Here is a 20,707-nt window from a genome sequence, read left to right as displayed (position 1 = left end):
AAATCCACTCCCCTTTGGGGCCCAGCGTCCTTAGCACACCGCCTTATGTCTACCCCCTTTCGGGGAAGAGTGTGGGACCGCCCCCCAAATCCACCCCCCTTTGGGGCCCAGCGTCCTTACTGGCACACTGCCTTATGTCTACCCCCTTCGGGGAAGAGCGAGGAACAGCGAGAAGGCTGACACATCGTCCGGTGTCTGGCTCTGATACCATTTGTAACGACTCAGATCCACCGCTAGTAGATATTGTCCTCTTTGGGCTTTCTCTTTCGGGCTTTCCCTCAAGGCTTTAAAACGCGTATGCTGAGGGAAGGTTTCCACACCTTTTTAAATGGTGGTTTGTTCTCCTTCCCTCACAGTAGGATCTCACAAAGGGTGAGGTTGAAACGAAGATTATAACTATTGATTAAGGGGAAACGGATTGAACCAATGAACAATGGTTTTTTTTGTTATGAACAAAGAAAAAAAAAAGGGTTAGAACCCAAGAGAAATTGCAGCTTCTGATCTCCAATGCCTTGCTTTCTCAAACCCATTGGTATAATTATCAAAATCATCAATTGTTTGGTCAATTTCCTCTTGAGTGTTCATCACAAATGGCCCAAATTGCACAACAGCCTCACTCAATGGTTCACCTCCTACCAAAATGAACCTCAGAGCCTTGCCTGACTTATTCCACACCTCTAAACCGTCCCCGAACCCGAGCAGAAGAAGGTTATGTGCTGTCGTCGACGTCGCCTTCGAACTGCCGAAGATGCCTTCGCCCTCAAGAACGTAAACGAACGCGTTCCAGGATGACGGGATCGGCTGCTGGAGATGAGCTTTTGGCTTGAGAGTGAAGTCTAAGTACATGGTTGGTGTTCTTGTGTAGATTGGTGATTTTGCTCCCAATGCCTCACCGGCTATTACTTTCACTTGCACTCCATCTTTGGTAGCTTCTGGGATTTCCTTGCTTGAAACTTCTTGGTAGTTTGGTTCAATCCTGAGATTCATAAAAGGAAGTGTTACAAAAGCTTGTGGGAATCTATGTCTAGCTTTCTTATAAGATACGTATGAAACGAAACGAAAATTTCAACTAGACAATGAGATTTACGTCGTTTCCTATTGTAACTACTCTGAGATCCCATATCCGTTGTAGGGGGACGAAGCATTTTTTATAAGGGTGTGGAAACCTTTCCCTAATAGACGCGTTTTAAAACCTTGAGGGGAAGGCCGGAAGGGAAAGCCTAAAGAGAGCAATATCTACTAGCGGTGGACTTGGGTTGTTACAAATGGTATCAGTGCCAGACACCGGGTGATGTGCCCGAGTGAATTGGGGGTCCCATATCGATTGGAGAGGGACAAGTGCCAACGAGGACGTTGGGCTCTGAAGGGTGGTGGATTGTGAGATCCCACACCAGTTGGAGAGGGGAATGAAGCATTTTTTACAAGGGTGTGGAAACCTCTCCTTAGCATACGTGTTTTAAAACCTTGAGGGAAAGCCCAAAGAGGACAATATCTGCTAGCGGTAGGCTTGGGTCGTTACAAATGGTAACAATGCTAGACACCGAGCGATGTGTCAAGAGTGAATTGGGGGTCCCATATCAATTGGAGAGGAACAAGTGCCAACAAGGACGTTGGACCTTGAAGGGCGGTGGATTTGTGAGATCCCCCATCGGTTGGAGAGGGGAACGAAACATTCTTTATAAGGGTGTGGAAACCTTTCCTTGGAAGTTGTGTTCAAATTTTTTGAAGGGAAGCCCGAAAGGAAAAGCCCAAAGAGGATAATATCTGCTGGCAGCGAACTTTGGCCGTTACAAATGGGTATCAGAGCCAGACACCGGACGATGTGCCAACGAGGAGGCTGACCCTTGAAGGGGGGTGGACATCAGGCATTGTGCCAGCAAGGACGCTAGGTCCCAAAGGGAGGTGGATTATGAGATCTCCCATCAATTGAAAGGGGAATGAAGCATTTTTTTATAAGGGTCTGAAAACCTCTCCCTAGCAAACGCGTTTTAAAATCTTGAGGGGAAAACCGAAGGAAAAGCCCAAAGAGAACAATATCTGCTAGCGGCGAACTTGGGCCGCTACAAATGGTATCAGAGCCAGACATCGGGTGATGGGCCAGTGAGGAGACTAAACCTCGAAGGGGGGTGGACACCAGGCGGTGTGCTAGCGAGGACGTTGGGCCCCAAAGGGGGGTGGATTGTGAGATCCCACATCGTTTGGAGAGAAGAACGAAACATTCTTATAAGGGTGTGGAAACCTCTCCCTAACAGACGCGTTTTAAAACTTTGAGGGGAAGTCCAAAAGGGAAAGCCCAAATAGGACAATATCTGCTAACAGTGGGCTTAAGCCGTTACAACTACTCTTTCTGAAATTTACACGATCTATACTAGATAGCATCCATCGAATCAAGATAAGCATATCTTTCAAAGTTAAGAGCATCTCGAGTCCTAACTATATCAACGAACTAGCCACTACACTATTTTATCTATCCACAAAGCATTGGAGGGAGTCGACGGTTTGTCTAGGCAAAGTCCGCTCCATCGACGTATCGATCCGACAAGTGAACTAACTTATGAGTCCACAAAGCTCTAAGTCTTTGGGATTACAAGTAGTTCAAAAGATTTAATAAAGGAAAAATGTGATAAGTGATAAGACAGCACAACACAACAAATACTTGACAAGATTGATTCAGAAGCAAAAGAAAGGTTGTTGAAGTTGATCTTCCACATACAAAGTGTGCTTCACTCAAAAGCACCTTTATCATGAAAAATCATAATGGTTGTTTGTGGACAAAGCATTAGTTAATCATTTGGCTGTAAGGACTTGGAATGTTTGGAAATACCCTTCTTAAGTTCTCCAAATTAAGTCTTCATCTAAGTGCTCGTCGAGCTGGTTTTAGCGTGAATGAGGTATTACTCGAGAAAAGCGAGCGTGGGCTATGAGTATACAAACAGTGGGTGTGAGATCCCACATCGGTTGGAGAGCGGAACGAAACATTCTTTATAAGGATGTAGAAAACTCTTCCTAATAGACGCGTTTTAAAAGTCTTAAGGGTAAGTCTCAAAAGAAAAGCCCAAAGAGGACAATATCTGCTAGCGGTGGGTTTGGGCTGTTACAAATGGTATCAGTGCCAGACACCGGGCGATGTGCAACAAGGAGGCTGAACCCCGAAGGGGGGTGTATACCAGGTGGTGTGCAAGCAAAGACACTGGGCCCTAAAGGGGGTGGATTGTGAGATCCCACATCGGTTGGAGAGGGGAACGAGGCATTGTTTATAAGAGTGTGGAAACCTCTTCCTAGCAGACGCGTGTTAAAAACAGTGAGGAAAAGCCCGAAAAAGAAAGCCCAAAGAAGACAATATCTGTTGCGGTGGGTTTAGGCCGTTACAAATGGTATCAGTGCCAGACACCGAGCGATGTGCTAGCGAGGAGGCTGAACCTTGAAGGGGGATGGATACCAAGTGGTATGTCAGTGAGGACGCTAGGCCTTGAAAGAGGTGGATTGTGAGATCCCACACCAATTGAAGAGGGGAACGAAGCATTGTTTATAAGGGAGTGGTTTATAAGGGTGTGGAAACCACTCCCTAGCAGACGCATTTTAAAAATCTTTAGGGGAAGTCCGAAATGGGAAGCCCAAAAATGACAATATCTGCTAGCGGTGGGCTTGGGCCATTACAAATGGTATCAATGCCAGACACCATGCGATGTGCCAGCGAGGAGGCTGAACTGCGAAGGAGAGGTGATACCAAGCGGTGTGCCAGCGAGGACGCTAGGCCCTGGAAGGGGGTGGATTGTGAGATTCCACATTGGTTGGAGAGGGAAACGAAACATTTTTTATAAGGGTGTGGAAACCTCTTCTTAGCTGACGCGTTTAAAAACCTCAAGGGAAAGCCCAAAGAGGAAGACAATATCTGTTAACGGTGGGCTTGGACCGTTACCGTGGGACCCATGATACCCAATTTATAAAAGTTAATAGGAAAAAAAGTGCATAAAAAAGGTGGTTCTTACATTTTGTTCTTGGAAGAGAGGTTGATCCATAGCTGGAGGCCCCTTTGGGTACCTTGGGCTGCAGGCATTTCTGAATGTACAATACCTCTACCTGCAGTCATCCACTGCAAGTCACCTGCTCCTATTGTTCCCTTGTGACCTTCAAAATCTTCATGTGTCACACTTCCCTGTGGACCCAACCAGGTAACAATCAATGGGTTGTGTCTACTTTCTAACACCCCACAACTAAAAACGACCCAATTTGTGTCTTTTCTTTTTAACGTATTAGTGAATAAATGAATTGTATAGCGTCAAATCAAACGTGTTCTTCACGACCTTAACATTAGTATTACTGTTTTCTAATCAGAAGTTATGAGGTCCCACGTTGGTTGGAGAGGAGAACGAAACATTCCTTATAACGGTGTGGAAACCTCTCCCTAAACGCGTTTTAAAAACTTTGAGGGGAAACCCGAAAGGAAAAGACCAGAGAGAACAATATCTGCTAGTGGTGGGCTTGGGTTGTTACAAATGATATCAGGACACCGGGCGGTGTGCCAGTGAGGATGTTGGGCCACCAAGGGGGTGGATGGTAAGATCTCAAGTTGGTTGGAGAGAAGAACGAAACCTTCGTTATAAGGGTGTGGAAACCTCTCCCTAGCAGACTCGTTTTAAAAACCTTGAGGGGAAGCCCGAAAGGGAAAGTCTAAAGAGGATAATATTTGCCAACAGTGGGCTTGAGCTGTTACAAATGGTATCAAGACACCAAGCGGTGTGCCAACAAGGACGCTGGCCCCCAAGGGGGTGGATTGTGAGATCTCACGCTGGTTGGAGAGAAGAACGAAACATTCCTTATAAGAGTGTGGAAACCTCTCCCTAGCATACACATTTTAGAAACCACGTTGGTTGGAGACTCGAGATGCTCTTAATTTCAAAATATATACTTATCTTGATTCGATGGATGCTAATTTCAAAAGGAGTAGTTGTAATGACCCAAGCCCACCGTTAGCAGATATTGTCCTTTTTTAGTCTTCCTTTCCGGGCTTCCCTTAAGGTTTTAAAACGAGGAGAGATTTCTACACTCTTATAAAGAATGTTTTGTTCCCCTTTCCAACAAATGTGGGATCTCACAATCCACCGCCCTTCAGAACCCAGCGGCCTCGTTGGCACTCTTTCCCCTCTCCAATCGGTGTGAGACCCACAATCCACCCCCTTCGGGGCTCAGCGTCCTCGCTAGCACACCACATGGTGTCCACCCCCCTTTGGGTTTCAGTCTCCTCGCTAGCACATTGTCCGGTGTCTGGCTCTAATATCATTTGTAACGGCCCAAGCCCACTGCTGGTAGGTATTGTCCTCTTTGGACTTTCCCTTTTGGACTTCCCCTCAGGGTTTTTAAAACGCGTCTACTAGGGAGAGGTTTCCACACTCTTAGAAAGAATGTCGGAGCCAGCGTCCTCGCTGACACTCGTTCCCCTCTCCAATCAACGTGAGATCTCACACGTAAAGTCATCAAAACAGACCCAAGAAACTGAGTTTTGTGGTGAGGTCATGAATTGGTCATACCTGTAACATGTAGGTCACTGTCTCAAATCCTGTTCCAACTCAAAGAATGATAACAAAGTTAACAAAATGTATTAATCTTAATCATAATCAAGATCAATAAGAACACCAGCAATCAAATATCCAAATTCCAAACCTCTATGTGGATGATCTGGGAACCCAGCTGGGGCAGTAACTGCAAAGTTCAAGAAGCAAATATCATAAGCATATGTCGTGACAACCTAAGTTCNTCCCACGTTGGTTGGAGAGGAGAACGAAACATTCCTTATAACGGTGTGGAAACCTCTCCCTAAACGCGTTTTAAAAACTTTGAGGGGAAACCCGAAAGGAAAAGACCAGAGAGAACAATATCTGCTAGTGGTGGGCTTGGGTTGTTACAAATGATATCAGGACACCGGGCGGTGTGCCAGTGAGGATGTTGGGCCACCAAGGGGGTGGATGGTAAGATCTCAAGTTGGTTGGAGAGAAGAACGAAACCTTCGTTATAAGGGTGTGGAAACCTCTCCCTAGCAGACTCGTTTTAAAAACCTTGAGGGGAAGCCCGAAAGGGAAAGTCTAAAGAGGATAATATTTGCCAACAGTGGGCTTGAGCTGTTACAAATGGTATCAAGACACCAAGCGGTGTGCCAACAAGGACGCTGGCCCCCAAGGGGGTGGATTGTGAGATCTCACGCTGGTTGGAGAGAAGAACGAAACATTCCTTATAAGAGTGTGGAAACCTCTCCCTAGCATACACATTTTAGAAACCACGTTGGTTGGAGACTCGAGATGCTCTTAATTTCAAAATATATACTTATCTTGATTCGATGGATGCTAATTTCAAAAGGAGTAGTTGTAATGACCCAAGCCCACCGTTAGCAGATATTGTCCTTTTTTAGTCTTCCTTTCCGGGCTTCCCTTAAGGTTTTAAAACGAGGAGAGATTTCTACACTCTTATAAAGAATGTTTTGTTCCCCTTTCCAACAAATGTGGGATCTCACAATCCACCGCCCTTCAGAACCCAGCGGCCTCGTTGGCACTCTTTCCCCTCTCCAATCGGTGTGAGACCCACAATCCACCCCCTTCGGGGCTCAGCGTCCTCGCTAGCACACCACATGGTGTCCACCCCCCTTTGGGTTTCAGTCTCCTCGCTAGCACATTGTCCGGTGTCTGGCTCTAATATCATTTGTAACGGCCCAAGCCCACTGCTGGTAGGTATTGTCCTCTTTGGACTTTCCCTTTTGGACTTCCCCTCAGGGTTTTTAAAACGCGTCTACTAGGGAGAGGTTTCCACACTCTTAGAAAGAATGTCGGAGCCAGCGTCCTCGCTGACACTCGTTCCCCTCTCCAATCAACGTGAGATCTCACACGTAAAGTCATCAAAACAGACCCAAGAAACTGAGTTTTGTGGTGAGGTCATGAATTGGTCATACCTGTAACATGTAGGTCACTGTCTCAAATCCTGTTCCAACTCAAAGAATGATAACAAAGTTAACAAAATGTATTAATCTTAATCATAATCAAGATCAATAAGAACACCAGCAATCAAATATCCAAATTCCAAACCTCTATGTGGATGATCTGGGAACCCAGCTGGGGCAGTAACTGCAAAGTTCAAGAAGCAAATATCATAAGCATATGTCGTGACAACCTAAGTTCACCGCTAGTAGATATTGTCCGCTTTGGCCCATTACGTATCGTCGTCAGTCTCACTATTTTAAAATACGTCTACTACGGAGAGATTTCCACACCCTTATAATGAATACTCCGTTCCCCCCTCCAACCAATATGGGATCTCACAATCCACCCCCCTTGAGGGGCCAGTGTCCTCGTTGGCACATTGTCCTCACAATCCACCTCCCTTGGGGGGCCAGCGTCTTCGTTGGCACATTGTCCGGTGTCTGGCTTTGATACCATTTGTAACAGCCCAAACCCACAGCTAACAAATACTGTCCGCTTTGATCTGTTACATATCGCCATCAGTCTCACGATTTTAAAACGCATCTACTAGGGAGAGTTTTCTACACCACGCATCTACTAGGTGTTGGGTTTTATGTCCTAAAACTCATAGTTTGTAAACAAAGATATATTCTATTTTCAATAAAGTTATTATTGTTGTTTATTCAGTAAAAATTGTTATTGAATAAAGTGAACTTTACGATCATTAATCTAAATCCAATAAACTAAGAACACTCTGGCTATAGTATGACTACTTGAATTATATGTAGAGACATAAGAGTGGATCAAGTTCAAGTATATAGTCAAAATGATCTATAGTATAAGGATAAGGCTGAGTACCTTATTCTGGGGACACTATGGATGCGGCCCACTTTTGTATATGATATAAACAATGCGATCACTAAATTGTGCATGTGGAGACATGTGAGTGGGGGCGTCCTATGCAATGAGTATTGCATAAGATCGGACCATGAAGAAAACCACTCTCACTTTATAAAGTCGTTTACTGTTGAGACTGATTTTCTTTTCATTCGATAACCTAGGTAACTCGGTTTTAATCCTGAGCTAACCATGAACTCCTGTTTATTCGGAATTATCCTTAGATTTGCATGGGTGAGAGTGGCTCTAGTTCGCCGACTCAACAGGCCTCCCATTTCAGGGGTAAGACTGGGTGAATGGCTGGGGACGTGGGGTGCAAGACGGAATTCACTCCTACCCACTTTTAGGGATAGAAGAAAGGTAGTTCCCTTAAGCACTGACTCCAGGTCTTGAACAAGGGGCCCCACCCTCTCATTGGCCTGAGAGGGATTCGGTTTACTGGTTGGACCACAAACCAATTGTTTATTAGAGGATCAGTGAGACATAAGGAACAAGAAGTAACTTCAGGGGTAAAACGGTAAATTGACCCAGCTCTAGTTACGAACAACCTGTGAAGGATCGACTTACTAATCATGGTTATATCAGATGGACAGAAATATATCTATAGTGAGGGGAGTGCAACTACTAGGCTATAGTGGAGTGTCCTAGTAGTTAACGAATATTGGTTAACCAGGTTAATGAGTTTAATCGGTTAATCTTGAATCGTTGGAGCCCATGATCTATAGGTCCATTAGGTCCCTCTGCTAGCTCATATCGGACTAAACCATAGAACAGTGTGACGAGTGAGTTCGAAGTGTTCGAATTCAAATTAGGGAATATGCGTTACATATATACGATATATTTAACCGCAATTTTATTTTATTTACGAATTAAACGAAAAGAGAGAATCTGAGATATTTAAATAAGATTTAAATATCTTAATCAATTATGTGTCGGAATTGACTGGGATTGGCATTTGAATTAATATTAAATATTAATTAAATAGTTTAATTAATTATTTAATGTTACTTTAATTTGAAATTCATTATTCAAATTAATTGTTGAATTAAAATGAAGAAAGTCAAAATGTTGACTTTCATCTAATTAAAATGAAGAAAGTCAAAATGTTGACTTTCATCTAATGGAAAAATCATGTTAGTGGAATTTTGAGGTGTCAAAATTTGGTTTAACCAAACTTGCATGTTTGCCAAATAAACCCCACAAGTTTGAGTGGAATTTTGAGTGTCAAAATTTGGTTAACTCAAACATGCATGCTTGCCACATAATCCCAAACATTTGAGTGGAATTTTAAGTGTCAAGATTTGGTGATCTCAAGTTTGCATGAACATGCAAACTTGACTCTTTAAATAGAGTGATCATGATACTTGGAAGGGATTCTTCATCTTGATGAAAAACCTCTCACAAGCACTCTCTTTCACGTATACAAAATCCCTCCCAAGTTTAGTCACTCACCGGATTCCACAATCCCGTTCTAAGGCCGGAGAATAGTGGAGAAGACACTAGTGGTGGTTCGAAATCGGTTCGTGAGGCAAAAGGAGTTTGAACTACAAAAGGTTAGTATTTAAACTCATTAAGTTTTAATACTTATGAACATGCTAGTCATTTACAATAATTGATGTTCTAAAAGTGCCTAAGATCCAAATTGCTTCCGCATGTGTTATATTAACACCATCAATTGGTATCAGAGCAAGTTTTAGGCACTTTATTTACATTAATTTGATCATGGTGGGTACCATTTCATGCATGAAATTTGTGGTTGCTAAAGTGGATGGTTTTGGTTTTGGCATTTTTTTTATGCTTCCATTTGATACAATTATTGTAATAAGCCTAAGGTGTATGGGCTTTAATAAATGAAGAAAGGTCTGTAATTTTTATAAAGTCATTAGAGTCCACTTTAGGTTGTAATTGATCGAAAATGGAAGAGATAAGCAAGCTGAACCGAAGAGGATGGAAGAGGCGGTTCGGGTGTTTTTTCTGTCGTTGGGGACCGATTGAACGTTTTTAAGGGTTGGTTGGTCCAGTTCGTGATCGTCGGGAGCGGCTCAAGTTATTTTTAGTTATTAATGTAATAATTTAGTTAATTGCTTGCTTTAAAATGCCAAAACCAACCCACTTTAGTGTGTTTAATTAATTATGCATTATGAATGTATGTTTTAATTAAATAGTAAATGTATATGCATAAAGTATGTCATATAGATTTAAAATCCCACCATAGGCTAAGCATGTTTCATGCATTCCAAGTATGTTATAAGTGTTATAATGTATAGTATGCATGTCTTAGGGTTCCATGAGTGATAGATATAAATTGTTATATTATTGCATGGAATGGATGATTATATAAATTGTTATATAAAGCATGTTATAGGTTATTTTCAACGTCATAAAATGAGGTAGACGTTAAAATCTATAATAAAGATAACAGCATGCTCACTAAGGGTTAAGAACCGAGCACGATCAATTTTAACAGTTAAAAGGGGTCGATGTCTTATAAAATTGCGGTTACGAGAAAGCTCACCTGGCACGATCTTGTCTAAGGCTGAAGGTACTTAAGTTGACGGTTTACGGAACACCTACTACCTGGAGATCGGACCAGTACTTGAGCTTAGTTAGCCGAGTTTTATGAGCATGCTTAAGTGATTTAAGATTTAGAAAAATCACCTAGACTTAAGTTATATTTAATTAGCCGGAATATACTTAAGTAATGAGTATACCCAACCATATAAAATACTTAGTGGGAGGAAAAAGGTGTATAAGATACATCGTTTTCTCTTCACGCTCTCTGTAAAATTCACACAGTGAGATTCATGCTCGGCCTCGTGTCGCCCTGGGAGCGTCCTCCATTCGGAAGGTATTTGCATGAGTCAATAACAAGGGGAATTGAGAAAGTATTTATAGTAAGTGGGAGAAGGAAGTCAACACGTCCTATGGTCTCCACCACTAGGTTGCACCGTGAGATTCCCATGTTCCGCCTGCATGTTGCCCTAGAGCAACTACCCATTCGGAGGGTCGTAACATGGGAGTCGGAACAACGCAAACTCCAGAAATGGATAGGATTTCTTAGGTCCATTCCCAACTTTGGCCTTTTCATTCGATAGCGTTGTTGGGGCCGATTTCTGAGGTCTGAAATTGGTGGGTCACACTTGCGAAGAATTACTAAGAGTTAGTATATTCTTGACCAAAATAGCGATAACTAAAACACTATAGGAACAAGAGTTATTCTGGGATTAGTGTTTAAGTCAAGAATGTCTTGGTTTAGTGAATGAGTGATTGACTGCCCCTCGGTAGCAGTTGCTCTAACTCACTAAAGTATCGTTGCAAATTAATAATGATTTGGGTACATTATTACATTTGCTAAAACTGATTGGATTAAACAGGATTAAGTCAAAATCACTAATAGAATTTTCTTTATATCACAGCATGACAAACTCAATAGTACAATTACTCGCTTCTGAGAAATTAAACGGCGACAACTACACAACTTGGAAATCAAACCTAAACACAATACTGGTCATTGATGATTTAAAGTTTGTTTTAACTGAGGAGTGTCCTCCAAACCCAAACTCAAATGCAAACCGAACAGCTCGGGATGCATATGACAGATGGATAAAGGCAAATGACAAAGCCCGAGTGTACATTCTAGCCAGCATATCTGATGTTTTGGCTAAGAAACACGATGTTATGGGTACTGCTAAAGAGATTATGGAATCTCTAAAAGGGATGTTTGGACAACCGTCCTTCTCCCTTAGACATGAAGCCATAAAATACATTTACAACTGCCGTATGAAAGAAGGGACCTCAGTTAGAGAACATGTCCTGGACATGATGGTCCATTTCAATGTGGCAGAAGAAAATGAAGCTGTCATTGATGAGAAGAGTCAAGTCAGTTTTATCATGATGTCTCTTCCGAAGAGCTTCTTCCAGTTCCGCACCAATGTGGTTATGAACAAAATAGAATATAACTTGACTGCTCTTCTCAATGAGCTACAGACTTATCAGTCCCTCTTAACAAACAAGGGACAAACAGGAGAAGCAAATGTTGCTATCTCCAAGAAATTACTACGAGGATCGTCCTCCAAAAATAAGTCTGGACCTTCAACTTCTAAAAGTGTTTTGATGAAGAAGAAGGGAAAAGGGAAAAATAAGATTCCTACTAACCGCAAGAACAAGGTTCAAAAAGTAGATAAAGGAAAATGTTTCCATTGCAACGAAAACGGGCACTGGAAGAGAAACTGCCCAAAATACCTTGCAGAGAAGAAAGCCGAAAAGACACAACAAGGTAAATATGATTTACTCGTTGTAGAAATGTGTTTAGTAGAGTATGACAACTCAACTTGGATACTAGATTCAGGGGCGACTAATCATATTTGTTCTTTTTACCAGGAAACTAGCTCCTGGAGAATGCTTGCGGACGGCGAGATAACACTCAGGGTTGGAACAGGAGAGGTTGTCTCAGCAAGATCAGTAGGAAATTTAAAGTTGTTTTTTGGAGATAGATTCATTATATTAGATAATGTACTTTTTGTTCCTGGAATGAAAAGAAATCTAATATCCATCTCTTGTTTATTAGAACAGTTGTATAAAGTATCTTTTGAAATCAATGAAGTGTTCATTTGCAAAAGAGGTATTCATATTTGTTCTGCAAAACTAGAAAACAACTTATATATGTTAAAACCGAGCAAAACAAAAGCTATTTTAAATATTGAGATGTTTAAAACAGCTGAAACTCAAAATAAGCGACAAAAGATTTCTCCTAATACCTATCTTTGGCACTTAAGACTAGGCCACATTAATCTCAATAGGATTGAGAGATTGGTTAAAAGAGGACTTCTAAATAAGTTAGAAGACAATTCTTTACCTCCATGTGAGTCTTGTCTTGAGGGTAAAATGACTAAACGATCATTTTGCGAAAAAGGCTATAGAGCCAAAGAAACCTTAGAACTCGTGCATACAGATCTCTGTGGTCCAATGAATGTCAAAGCACGAGGAGGGTATGAATATTTCATCAGTTTTATTGATGATTATTCAAGGTATGGCTATCTTTACCTAATGCATCACAAGTCGGAAGCTCTTGAAAAATTCAGAGAGTATAAGACTGAGGTTGAGAATCTATTAGGTAAAACTATTAAAACACTTCGATCAGATCGAGGAGGAGAGTACATGGATTTAAGATTTCAGGACTATATGATAGAACATGGAATAAGGTCTCAACTCTCAGCCCCTGGTGTGCCTCAACAAAATGGTGTATCAGAAAGGAGAAATAGAACTCTATTGGACATGGTTCGGTCCATGATGAGTTTCGCTCAATTACCCGATCCGTTTTGGGGATATGCAGTGGAGACTGCTACATACATTTTGAACATGGTTCCTACTAAGAGTGTTTCAGAAACACCTTATGAGTTATGGAAAGGGCGTAAAGGTAGTTTACGTCACTTCAGAATTTGGGGATGTCCAGCACATGTGTTGTTGCAAAATCCCAAGAAATTAGAACGTCGTTCAAAATTATGTCTATTCGTAGGATACCCCAAAGAGACGAAAGGTGGTTTGTTTTATGATCCTCAAGAAAATAGAGTGTTTGTATCAACGAACGCTACATTCTTAGAGGAAGATCACGTAAGAAATCATCAACCTCGTAGCAAACTAGTATTAAGTGAGATTTCTAAAGAAGTTACTGATAAAACAACAAGAGTTGTTGATCAAGCTGGTCGTTCAACCAGAGTTGTTGATGGAGCTGACACTTCTGGTCAATCACATCCTTCTCAAAAGTTGAGAATGCCTCGACGTAGTGGGAGGGTTATAACTCAACCCGATCGTTACTTGGGTTTGATAGAAACTCAAGTCATCATACCTGATGATGGCGTTGAGGATCCATTGTCCTATAAACAGGCAATGAATGATGTTGATAGAGATCAGTGGATTAAAGCCATGAATCTTGAAATGGAGTCAATGTACTTCAATTCAGTCTGGGAACTTGTAGATCAACCAGATGGGGTAAAACCTATTGGTTGCAAATGGATCTATAAGAGAAAACGAGACCAAACCGGTAAGGTACAGACCTTTAAAGCAAGACTAGTAGCAAAGGGTTATACCCAAAGAGAGGGGGTGGACTATGAAGAAACCTTCTCACCTGTTGCTATGCTTAAATCAATTAGAATACTCTTGTCTATTGCCACATTTTATGATTATGAAATTTGGCAAATGGATGTTAAGACAGCTTTTCTAAACGGCGATCTTGAAGAGAGTATCTATATGGCTCAACCAGAGGGGTTCATTGAACAGGATCACGAGCAAAGGGTTTGCAAGCTTAAAAGATCCATTTATGGGTTGAAGCAAGCATCTCGATCCTGGAACATAAAGTTTGATACTGCGATCAAATCTTATGGCTTTAAACAGAATGTTGACGAACCTTGTGTTTATAAAAGGATAGTCAACTCTACAGTAGCTTTCCTGGTGTTGTACGTTGACGATATCCTACTAATTGGAAATGATGTGGGAATTCTGACTGACATTAAGCATTGGCTGGCGACACAATTCCAAATGAAAGATTTGGGAGAGGCTCAGTTTGTTCTTGGAATCCAAATTGTTCGAAATCGCAAGAACAAAACACTAGCTTTGTCTCAAGCATCGTACATCGACAAAATGTTGATTCGATATAAGATGCAGGACTCCAAGAAAGGATTATTACCTTTCAGGCATGGAGTTCATTTGTCGAAGGAACAAAGTCCTAAGACACCTCAAGAAGTTGAGGATATGAAACACATTCCCTATGCATCAGCGGTCGGTAGTCTGATGTATGCTATGCTATGTACCCGACCCGACATATGCTATGCTGTGGGAATTGTCAGCAGATATCAGTCCAATCCGGGACGTACTCATTGGACTGCCGTTAAGAATATCCTCAAGTATCTTAGGAGAACGAGGGACTATATGCTAATGTACGGTGCTAAGGATCTGATCCTTACAGGGTACACTGACTCAGATTTTCAGACCGATGTAGATACAAGGAAATCGACATCAGGATCTGTCTTCACTCTGAACGGAGGAGCAGTAATATGGAGAAGCATAAAGCAAGGTTGCATTGCTGATTCCACCATGGAGGCTGAGTATGTTGCTGCTTGTGAAGCAGCGAAAGAATCTGTATGGCTTAGGAAGTTCTTAACTGATTTGGAAGTCGTTCCAAATATGCATCTTCCCGTCACTCTTTATTGTGATAACAGTGGAGCAGTTGCAAATTCAAAAGAACCAAGAAGCCATAAGCGAGGAAAACATATTGAGCGCAAATATCATCTCATAAGGGAGATTGTGCAACGAGGAGATGTGATCGTCACACAGATAGCTTCAGAACACAACATTGCTGATCCATTTACAAAGCCCCTCACGGCTAAAGTGTTTGAAGGGCACCTAGTGAGTCTAGGACTACGAGTTATGTAATCTAGGGCAAGTGGGAGAAAAGGCATGAGTATGTGATGCCCTAGTTTATTGTATTTCTCTCTACTCAACGTTATAAAACCCCACTAGAGTTTTAGTCCAAGTGGGAGTTTGTTGGGTTTTATGTCCTAAAACTCATAGTTTGTAAACAAAGATATATTCTATTTTCAATAAAGTTATTATTGTTGTTTATTCAGAAAAAATTGTTATTGAATAAAGTGAACTTTACGATCATTAATCTAAATCCAATAAACTAAGAACACTCTGGCTATAGTATGACTACTTGAACTATATGTAGAGACATAAGAGTGGATCAAGTTCAAGTATATAGTCAAAATGATCTATAGTATAAGGATAAGGCTGAGTACCTTATTCTGGGGACACTATGGATGCGGCCCACTTTTGTATATGATATAAACAATGCGATCACTAAATTGTGCATGTGGAGACATGTGAGTGGGGGCGTCCTATGCAATGAGTATTGCATAAGATCGGACCATGAAGAAAACCACTCTCACTTTATAAAGTCGTTTACTGTTGAGACTGATTTTCTTTTCATTCGATAACCTAGGTAACTCGGTTTTAATCCTGAGCTAACCATGAACTCCTGTTTATTCGGAATTATCCTTAGATTTGCATGGGTGAGAGTGGCTCTAGTTCGCCGACTCAACAGGCCTCCCATTTCAGGGGTAAGACTGGGTGAATGGCTGGGGACGTGGGGTGCAAGACGGAATTCACTCCTACCCACTTTTAGGGATAGAAGAAAGGTAGTTCCCTTAAGCACTGACTCCAGGTCTTGAACAAGGGGCCCCACCCTCTCATTGGCCTGAGAGGGATTCGGTTTACTGGTTGGACCACAAACCAATTGTTTATTAGAGGATCAGTGAGACATAAGGAACAAGAAGTAACTTCAGGGGTAAAACGGTAAATTGACCCAGCTCTAGTTACGAACAACCTGTGAAGGATCGACTTACTAATCATGGTTATATCAGATGGACAGAAATATATCTATAGTGAGGGGAGTGCAACTACTAGGCTATAGTGGAGTGTCCTAGTAGTTAACGAATGTTGGTTAACCAGGTTAATGAGTTTAATCGGTTAATCTTGAATCGTTGGAGCCCATGATCTATAGGTCCATTAGGTCCCTCTGCTAGCTCATATCGGACTAAACCATAGAACAGTGTGACGAGTGAGTTCGAAGTGTTCGAATTCAAATTAGGGAATATGCGTTACATATATACGATATATTTAACCGCAATTTTATTTTATTTACGAAATAAACGAAAAGAGAGAATCTGAGATATTTAAATAAGATTTAAATATCTTAATCAATTATGTGTCGGAATTGACTGGGATTGGCATTTGAATTAATATTAAATATTAATTAAATAGTTTAATTAATTATTTAATGTTACTTTAATTTGAAATTCATTATTCAAATTAATTGTTGAATTAAAATGAAGAAAGTCAAAATGTTGACTTTCATCTAATTAAAATGAAGAAAGTCAAAATGTTGACTTTCATCTAATGGAAAAATCATGTTAGTGGAATTTTGAGGTGTCAAAATTTGGTTTAACCAAACTTGCATGTTTGCCAAATAAACCCCACAAGTTTGAGTGGAATTTTGAGTGTCAAAATTTGGTTAACTCAAACATGCATGCTTGCCACATAATCTCAAACATTTGAGTGGAATTTTAAGTGTCAAGATTTGGTGATCTCAAGTTTGCATGAACATGCAAACTTGACTCTTTAAATAGAGTGATCATGATACTTGGAAGGGATTCTTCATCTTGATGAAAAACCTCTCACAAGCACTCTCTTTCACGTATACAAAATCCCTCCCAAGTTTAGTCACTCACCGGATTCCACAATCCCGTTCTAAGGCCGGAGAATAGTGGAGAAGACACTAGTGGTGGTTCGAAATCGGTTCGTGAGGCAAAAGGAGTTTGAACTACAAAAGGTTAGTATTTAAACTCATTAAGTTTTAATACTTATGAACATGCTAGTCATTTACAATAATTGATGTTCTAAAAGTGCCTAAGATCCAAATTGCTTCCGCATGTGTTATATTAACACCATCACTAGGGAGAGTTTTCTACACCCTTATAAGGAATGTTTTGTTCCCCTCTCCAACCAATGTGGGATCTCACAATCCACCCCCTCGGAGGCCAGCGTCCTCGTTAGCACATTGTTCGGTGTCTGGCTCTGATACCATTTGTAACCGTCCAAGTCCACCACTAGCAAATATTGTCCACTTTTACCCGTTACGTATCGTCATCAATCTCACGATGTGGGATCTACTAGGGAGAAGTTTCCACACCCTTATAAGGAATGCTTCATTCCCCTCTCCAACCAATGTGGGATCTCACAATCCACCCTCTCAGGGGTCTAGCGTCCTCACTGGCACACCGCTCAATGTCTGGTTCTGATACCATTTATAACAGCCCAAACCCACCACCAGCAAGTATTATCCACTTTGGCCCCTCATGTATCGTCATCAGCCTCACGGTTTTAAAACACGTCTATTAGGGAGAGGTTTCCACACCCTTATAAGAAATGCTTCGTTCCCCTCTCCAATCAACATGGGATCTCACAATCCACGTCCTCACTAGCACACCACCCAGTGTCTATCTCTAATACCATTTGTAACAACTCAAGCCCACCGCTGACAAATATTGTCCGCTTTAGCCCATTACATATCATCGTCAACTGATTCTAAAACGCATCTACTAGGGAGAAGTTTCCACACTTTTATAAGAAATGTTTCGTTCCCCTCTCCAATCAACATGGATCTACCCATTCAATTTCATCACCAAAAACTAAGAACAAAAACATAGAGAAACCCACCTGAAAACTCATCCAAAACCAGAAAAGGGTCAAAGTATTTCAGCTCAAACCTGTCAAAAACACCATTGAAATCTTAGACCAAACAATAACCCAAGAACATCCTCTCATTTCACCAACTCAAATGCCACATTCAAGCCATTAAACAGAACTAAAAACAGAGAGAAACCCATCAAAATTCCCTCTCCAAACAACACCAACTCATTCAAAATGGTACATTTATAAGATCAAACAAGAAACAGAGAGAAACCCATGATTCAAACCACAAAAATCTCAAACCCCATCAAAAAAAATTCAACATTTCATTACCTTCCAATGCTCCTTCGAACAATGGCACCCATCCCTTCATGCTGAGGCCTAGCCAGGAACTTTCTAGCCACCAAACGAGGCTCTAAAACAACATTGTGGCTCGATTTCTCAGGCATTGTGGCTCAACTTAGAAACTTGGCATACAAGATTAGAAGAAGAAGAAGTGAATTTATAAGCAACGAGGAGAAATGGTATGAAATGGAAAGAGAAGAAGTGGGTTGCCAAAGAAGACTGAGTTGGGTTAAAATATGGTATGAAAGGGATGAATTTGACATTTTTGGGGTTTTCTTTGGCTTATGGGACTCTCTTTCCCCTTTGCTCACTGTTTGTAAGAACGTCATGTTGGCGTTGTGATGAGGTGTAGCGTTGTTTTGGTTAAAATATTGGCTTTTGGTGCTTTAAAGTTTCTATTTTTATTTTATTGGATTTAACCTGGTTTGGGACGGGGGATAGAGAAGCCTTGTTCGTTCCCGTCCCCACTTTTTATGTAAGGATTCAAGCCCACCACTATTAGATATTGTCTGTTTTGGCCCATTATGTATCGTCGTTAGTTTCACAGTTTTAAAACGTGTCTGCTAAGGAGAGGTTTCCACCCTCTTATAAGCAAATATTGTCTGTTTTAGCCCGTTATGTATCGTTCTCAACCTCATAGTTTTACAGCGTGTATGCTAAGTAGAGGTTTTCAATCTCTTATAAGCAGATATTGTCTGCTTTTGGCCCGTTATGTATCGTCCTCAACCTCACAGTTTTAAAACGTGTTTGCTAAAAAAAAGTTTTCACGCTCTTATAAGTAAATATTGTCTAGTTTGACCCGTTATGTATCGTCGTCAGCCTCACAGTTTTAAAACGTGTCTGCTAGTGAGAGGTTTTCACTCTCTTATAAGCAAATATTGTCTGCTTTGACCCGTTATGCATCGTCGTCAATCTCACAGTTTTAAAACATGTCTGCTAAGGAGATGTTTTCACTCTCTTATAAGCAGATATTGTCTGTTTTGACCCGTTATGTATCGCCGTCACCTTCACAGTTTTAAAACGTGTTTGCTAATAAGAGATTTTCACTGTCTTATAAGCAGATATTGTCTGTTTTGGCCCGTTATGTATCGTCGTCAACCTCACAGTTTTAAAACGTGTCTGCTAAGGAGAGGTTTTCACTCTCTTATAAGCAGATATTGTCTGTTTTGGCCCGTTATGTATCGTCGTCAACTTCAGAGTTTTAAAACATGTCTGCTAATGAGAGATTTTCACTCTCTTATAATCATATATTGTTTGCTTTGGCCCGTTATGTATCATCGTCACCCTCACAGTTTTAAAACGTGTCTGCTAAGGGAGGTTTTCACTCTCTTATAAGCAGATATTGTCTGCTTTTGACCCCGTTATGTATCGTTGTCAGCCTCACAATTTTAAAATGTTCCTGCTACGAAGACGTCTTCACGCTCTTATAAGTAATGTTTAGTTCTTCTCTCTAACTAAAGTGGGATCTCACATTCTATTTCAATTTTTATTGTTCCGAAAATTTTCATTTATTCATACTAGAATCCGAGCTAAAAATTTGTACTAATCAAGTTCCTCGTAAAGAGTTTTTTCATTTTTGATATATATATATAATAAGTTAGGTTTGTACCCATAGGTATATATATATATATATATATAAATTTGACCAGGTAGGGAGAGGTAGAAATTTGAGCGAGAGTAGGAACGGGGACATAATCCTCATATCCGTTCCCATTTAGCTAATGCGGAGAGATCTCTCTCAACTTTCTCTCGTTCCCGACAAAGCTCAAAATGTCAAGGTTGATGAAAATCTTCGAGAAATATTAACTAAAGCCTATCGGGATCGAACTATCAATATCAATTCATCGATCTCAAAAACCCATGAAACCTGTTTGAATTAGTAAACAAGACTTTAATTATAGACTTTTCACGATGAAAAAGAAATCATGAAAAATAACGATCAATATTTCTCGACATTTTAGAAAAACATTCACTACACGTCGAACTCGAAGAAATGTTATTCGACATTTTAAACCCTTAATTTTTTTTAACAATAAAACTTGATTTTAAAAAAATTAAAAAAAATAAAGATTCAAACATTTGACTTTTTAGTTGAGCTATGCTCAGATTGTCATTGAAATCTTTATCTTAAACTTTAAAAACGTTCCGATTTTAACGTTTATAATAATTGAAAAAAAATAATTAAAAATAAAAGATAAAGTTGAAGAACCAAATTAATTAAAATTATGAATTAAAGTTTGGAATCATAAGTCATAACTATATTTTGACCACAAAAT

General features: G+C 40.6%; 1 protein-coding gene across 3 annotated transcripts; it reads right to left on the bottom strand.

Moving 5' to 3' along the window:
* Positions 1–373: 373 nt before the first annotated feature.
* Positions 374–18,658, bottom strand: LOC111796574 (pirin-like protein). 3 transcript variants are annotated; one of them, XM_023679250.1, is made up of 6 exons: positions 18,420–18,658; positions 18,114–18,163; positions 7,071–7,109; positions 6,938–6,966; positions 3,990–4,156; positions 374–976 (listed from the first exon to the last, which is right to left on the bottom strand). In XM_023679250.1, the coding sequence occupies exons 1-6, from the start codon at positions 18,533–18,535 to the stop codon at positions 472–474; spliced, it is 906 nt and encodes a 301-aa protein (XP_023535018.1). In that variant the 5' UTR covers positions 18,536–18,658; the 3' UTR covers positions 374–471. The 3 variants fall into 3 exon arrangements, with proteins under 3 accessions (XP_023535018.1, XP_023535017.1, XP_023535019.1); XM_023679249.1 differs by lacking the exon at positions 6,938–6,966 and adding an exon at positions 5,529–5,557 and having other exon boundaries at positions 18,420–18,657; XM_023679251.1 differs by lacking the exons at positions 6,938–6,966; positions 7,071–7,109; positions 18,114–18,163; positions 18,420–18,658 and adding exons at positions 5,529–5,557; positions 5,662–5,746; positions 7,156–7,186.
* Positions 18,659–20,707: the final 2,049 nt, after the last annotated feature.

The sequence above is a fragment of the Cucurbita pepo genome, chromosome LG06 (assembly GCF_002806865.2).
Source record: "Cucurbita pepo subsp. pepo cultivar mu-cu-16 chromosome LG06, ASM280686v2, whole genome shotgun sequence".
NCBI lineage: Eukaryota > Viridiplantae > Streptophyta > Magnoliopsida > Cucurbitales > Cucurbitaceae > Cucurbita > Cucurbita pepo.
Note: the sequence above shows the minus strand (reverse complement) of the source record. Positions and strands in the feature narration are given on the sequence as shown.